Source organism: Pygoscelis adeliae, unplaced genomic scaffold, assembly GCF_000699105.1.
Source record: "Pygoscelis adeliae isolate BGI_AS28 unplaced genomic scaffold, ASM69910v1 Scaffold26, whole genome shotgun sequence".
Lineage (NCBI taxonomy): Eukaryota > Metazoa > Chordata > Aves > Sphenisciformes > Spheniscidae > Pygoscelis > Pygoscelis adeliae.
This window is the reverse complement of record NW_008825104.1, coordinates 4423929-4429641: the sequence shown is the minus strand read 5'-3', so window position 1 is coordinate 4429641 and position 5713 is coordinate 4423929. Positions and strand designations below refer to the sequence as shown.

The 5713-nt window shown below is 40.4% G+C and overlaps 1 protein-coding gene across 2 annotated transcripts in view; it reads right to left on the bottom strand.

The window, feature by feature from the left end:
- Positions 1-5713, bottom strand: part of PDE8B (phosphodiesterase 8B) — a 52622-nt gene that overhangs the window by 13793 nt on the left and 33116 nt on the right. The window contains exons 10-12 of one of the 2 annotated variants that reach the window (XM_009327249.1): positions 4266-4317; positions 1215-1289; positions 217-293 (exon numbers count right to left, since the gene is read on the bottom strand). In XM_009327249.1, coding sequence (XP_009325524.1) covers positions 217-293; positions 1215-1289; positions 4266-4317 — 204 coding nt within the window. Of the gene's footprint in view, positions 1-216; positions 294-1214; positions 1310-4265; positions 4318-5713 lie in introns of both variants that reach the window. The other variant, XM_009327250.1, reaches the window with a different exon arrangement.

Genomic DNA, 5713 nt, shown 5'->3' with positions numbered 1-5713 from the left:
CTCTTTCCCCCTTTTTAATATTCTTCCATATGACCAGGATTTGGAATGAGATTATGAGATGCAGAAAGTAGTAAGAAAAAAAAAATTTGATTTAAACTATTCTGTTAAATACAAGGTGCAAGAAACCCCTGGCTGTCCTGACACAACCTACATACTTCCCTATGAGAGCAGCTCCAAACTCTTGAGTTTGTGGAAAAGGCAATGCTCAGGACTCACCTTTGTGATAGGAGCTTCTATTGTCATTGAGTGGATCCTTGCCATGGAAGAGTACCGTCGGGTCTGTAAACTTGGAGCTGCCGTTAAAGAGAGCACTGTTTACATGCCACAGAGCGTGAATCAGATGACAGCATTTGAAGAGTGCAGAAGGCTGTCACTGGGGAACAGCACGGCAGAATCCAGCCTCCTCTACCATTTCTCCTGAATCTCCCCTCCTGCAAGTTCTTGCTTTACTGTTTAATTTCTTGCACTGTTGTTTACCTCCTTTGCAGCCACCCCTCACTTCTGCTGTCAGTTTTTCTGTCCATCCGTCACTTCAGCTATACTGAAATGAAGCTGTACTTGAGCTATATTATACTTCATGCCCAGTACCTGCCACTCTCCCTTTGTTTGCAATGGATCTCTGTCAGACATGGCTCCTCCTGTGAGAATATGTGTGTTTATCGCTCATCTCAGTGATACAGCTGCTCTAATGAAACCTGTTCCTGCTCCCCATAAGCTGTACTTCTTTCACTACATACTGGGGTAGAAAGAAATGTCTGCCACCACCGTCCCAGCCCCAGCAAGCGGTCACAAATGGGATCAGGAGCAGAAGTACTTGCCCTCAAGTAACCAGTAGCAATAGATCCCTTCATGTCCCACACTAATGAAACCAAAATACTGGTTCGGGAGCACAAGCTGCAGCTTTCTAAGCGGTGGAACTAACGCTTCACCACGCACTCTTTTAGCAGGCTGCCCCCATGCCACAGCACAGCCACTCCTCCTCTCTGTGAAGGCACCGCATGCTGCATGCATTGTATAGTGATGCTGGTGCTCATGCTGGGCCACTGTTTTGCAAATCAGAATAAAGAAATTGTACAGCAGTTATAAACAGAAATTACTCCAGTTTTTTAATCAGCTGTGAAACTATCTGGTTCCTCTTTCATGCTGCATTTTTATTGCCTAGGGCAAGTCTGTTCTTTATTTATAACGTCATTCTTGACAGTTTACTTTCTTACCATCACTACTTTGAGATGTTATTGACTTATCAGTTGAGTCTTTCCTTCTGTTCTTGCATTTGAAGGAATGGGATTCTGTAAATACAAAACAAAAGCTTTAAAAATGCATCAAGTAAGACCTCTACAGAGTCTTATTCATCTAAAATTCTGACCATTTAATTAAATGATCTTAACGATAACACATAAGTGGGGGAAATACTGTAATCCCTGCACACCAGAACAAGTGACTCAGTGTCGATAAATTTACAGCAACTTGTCTAAAGTCACCTGGAAAGCTGTTTTGCAAAGAAGTCAAGATGCCTTATGGAACAGGGGAGTCGCTTCACCTAACTTTAGCTGCCTAAAAGCAGCAGTCTTTCAGGTTGTCTTTGTCTAAGGTAGTTGTCAACGATCCTGCTTTAGGAGAGATGTCTCAGGCAGGGGGGTTGAACCCCTCCTGCAAGTCCCTTTTGCTCACCACCAACCACTGAATAAGCCTGAGTTTGACTGCCTAGAAATTTAGCCAAGTGAGAAAAATCTGATCTCAGTGTACACTCTTCCAGCCCAAGCACAATTCAGACTCAGACAGCTTTTGCTTTTAATTGCAATAGTTGTTTGTACCCTGTGTTTAAGAAAAATCCAACATACTGAGAATGATCATATCAATCAATTCAGTTGCTGTGAAAATTAGCCATGCACCAAGCTGTCATTCTTGAAACTGCCATTGCTAAAGCAAGAGAAATTATCACATCTAGACAAATGCAATAGCTGGATGAAATGCCTGGAAAGAGCCTCAAAAAAAAAAAAAAAAAAAAAGAAAAAAGAAAAAAAGATTTGGTAAAATTTCATTTTCCTCCAAAACATTACAGTCTGCACTCTCCCTTATGTTTACAAACAGCAACTGTGCATCTCTGCACCTCTTTGCAAGAGTGTCTATAGTACCTATTCCCAAAGTATCTGAAATGCCACTCAAAGATCAGAGACCCCAGCAAGCTTTCAAAAGGAGATAACCACCACGTGAAAAACCAGAAATATCATAAAATTCGTATTGTCAGCATAAGGACTGATTTGCATAACTATGTTACAAGCCTGTCTTTAGCAAAATACAATGTTGGTATAAAGTTGTCCAGAATTAAAAATATATCCATCTCAAAAATGACTGAAATACAGTTTCTGACTTAATTTTTTTCTTTACCACAGATTTACAAGACAGCTTGCATCTTTTTATTTTGTTGTAGTCCAGACTGGAGAAACTGAAAGCATTTTCCTCTGTCGACAACTAAAAGCAGGGAATAACTAATGCATGTTAAATTATTTTATTTATTTATTTGATAGGACTTCTCTTTCAAACCCCTTTCCTGCATTAACACTTGGAGGAGTTTAACGTAAGGCACTTGAGTGGGAGCAAACTTTTACACATAAACATAGCTGCGAGTGGCAGTAGCAGACAAGTCTGGTCTCCTTGTATTAAATAACAACTAGCAAGTTGGAAACTTTGCTAGTGCCACCTAGAGAGTCACAGGTGCATAAAAGCTACTCTGTGCCATGCTACAATTTCAGCTGAAAATATTTAAGTGCTTAAATAAAAAAATTTCCTTCACCTGGTGAGGGGAAAGTCTCCCTATCCAGATGTGTTAGAAATCACACCATCGCAAACAGCATGATACACATGGATTATTTTTCTACCCTAATCACATACTGGTATATGCGCATGGCTCTGGGAATTTATTCTTGGAGCACAACCATGGACTGCAGTGAAGGATAATCTACATCACATACATGTGACTCCAAGGTTGCCTGCTTTCACTGCACTGCAGTCATCTTCATGGGATGTGGCCTTCCAGCCTTGCTGAAATCTGTGACAATAATTATCAAACCTAAATGCCCCACATAATCTGTAAAACACATTAGTAAGCTAGTAACTACATGTTAACTAGTAACAAGTGTTCTTCAGCTTAATTCACAGTCGTTCTCACCTTCCCATGTTTGCAGGAAAGAAACAGTGAGAAAGAAAAACTGCATTTATTACAAGGACACAGGAGCAAACAGTTTAAGAGATGATGGATCAGCTGTGATGGCAGCAATGGTAATGAGTGCAGCAAATTGCATATATTATCTCTTCTCCCCCCTGCCCATTATTATTTGGCATCACAAAGCTCTCTAACGCTTGTACATATTCTTATGCTCCTTGAAAAAGTAGGTGATGTCAAGCAGTCACTTCCCATGCTCTTGGTATGTTATATCCTCCTCCCATGTGAAAGTCAGAAGCTGCCTGACATTGTACGGCAACGTTGTCCAGTGTTTCATAGTGGGAAGGACGTCGGGTGCCAGAAGGTAACGGGGCACGAGAACCTGTTCACTCAGAATAAGACAGCAGTGCTGCATATGGCTCAGATCACTACAATGTCAAGCTTAAAATTGGCCTTTAGTACCTTCTTCTTCAGGGAAAATGGTTATTCCAAACATTACACAGCATCGGAAGAAGAGATTATCCCCTTATACCCCACAACTTTAGTCAAAAGCTATCTGCAGAAGTTACTGAGAGCTTGAACATGCTGTCTGCAAGTAAGCAAACCTGCCTGAGACACAGGGCAAGGGTTGTGCAGACACGCTGCAACAACTCAGTGCTGACTGGACATGACTAGCTCTAGCCTGGGCACTACAGACAACTACCTTAGCCCTGTGCTGGGGCCAAACCAATTGCCTGCTGACAGGTCCTAAACTTGGAAACACTAGGGCAAATCTTCTGGCACAAATCAGCACAGTTCCACATTAATTTCAAACAGAAAGGGGTACCAAGTTACACCAGCCTCAGGATCAGACACAGCGTTTTAATACAACGAAGAGCAATGCATCTTAATTCTGAATGCACGGCAAGAGTTCTGCACAGGAGACTGAATTATTAATGATGGTTACAAATCCACTTTGTGGTGCGACAGCTGGCATCTGTCATTGGCCATCTGCTCTGACCACTGACTCAACAGAGAGAAGAAACAACATTTCATACCAGCAAAGCACCCAGCTACAACCTCAAGCACAGCAGCATATAAAGGTTAATGATAGCATTCTAACCTGACTGAGAATTGTCTCCTGTGTGCTTCTCATCATGGTGACTCTTGTAGAGCTGAAGATGCACCAAGAATAAAATATATATGCAAGGAAAAAGAATACAAAAAGATTTTAAAAGGGCTACATTCAACACTGTCCTTATCCAACAGTTACTGTTCAGTTATTTAAAAGAAAAAAAGTGTTTGGCAAAGACTCTTCTTTAGGTATAATTAGATGTAGAGAAATAATATGAAAGTAAACAGATATGCAATACAGGAAATCACAAATACAATAGTGCTTTTATGTACTAAGTTCCTGTTTAATGCCTGTGTCTGCAGGAGAACTGACATTCATTTTTAGGTAGTGTTTTAAGTGCAAATTGCATATGAACCTGAAAGATTCCAGGAATAAAACACAAAAAGAAAAAAAAATCCCCAAATGTTCATTTTTGCCCTCTGTACAGTAATTTAAAACCATTTATTAGTACTATCTAAGCTAATTTTGCACGCATGCATCCTTTCATGGGTCACTGATAAACTGGACTTCAAAAAAACCCAGTTACAAAAACAACTCTCCAGCAACTGAAGGGTAGAGGTAGGTGTCAGGCATCAGAACTTTCTTTATTTCCAAGTAATTTTTAATCACTCTCATGAATGAAAAAGTTAAACACAAAATCTTAATTCTTTGTGCTTCCGAAACATCTTGGGTAGCTCCACTGATAGATATTTTAATCTTTCTTAGAACTTAAATAGGGTATTTCCATCATCTTAGAGTTTACAGCTATTGCTTGGTTTACAATAACACAGATTAAATGCTCCTCTGCTTTTCCATCCTGCTCAGAAAGAAACACACAGTCTGTCCAATACATGACAGTTTAATGTCTGCTAATCACTTCACCCCGTTCTGTTGTTGGGAAAGTATTTTGCTGTTAATAGGAAAACTGAGCAGAACTTTCAGTTCCTCAAGTCTTCCCCCTAAAATTAGCACATGACGATTTAGGTATAGCTAACAGAGACATTGAAAAGGACTAAAAATACTTCATTACTTTTTACTGTATTCACTGGAGAAGGTATACATACCCTGTACTTCAGATGAATAAACTTCAGTGCTTGACGCTGCACTTACTTACACATTATTCATTACACACCGTATTTAGGAGTCCAGTGCTGTCATCTAATCTACAGTGATTGGCTCCTCTGACCAAATCCATCACCTGCCTATAGCAAAGCACTAGACTGCATGGAAGCAACTTGTGAGTTAAAAGGAGAGTACAGCGAGGTTGCACTTATGTGCTCTTAGCGTCCATATCATTTTGTGACAGTGCATGCTGCAGGGTCCTTACAGGGATTATTCAGAAAAGAAAGGAAAGGAATGATACAAATTCTCTTTTCCATCATTCTTGCACACGTTCCATCTTCTTTCCTATTTGCTATTGGGGGAAGGAGGGGAAGAAGGGGAAGAAGGGGAAGGGG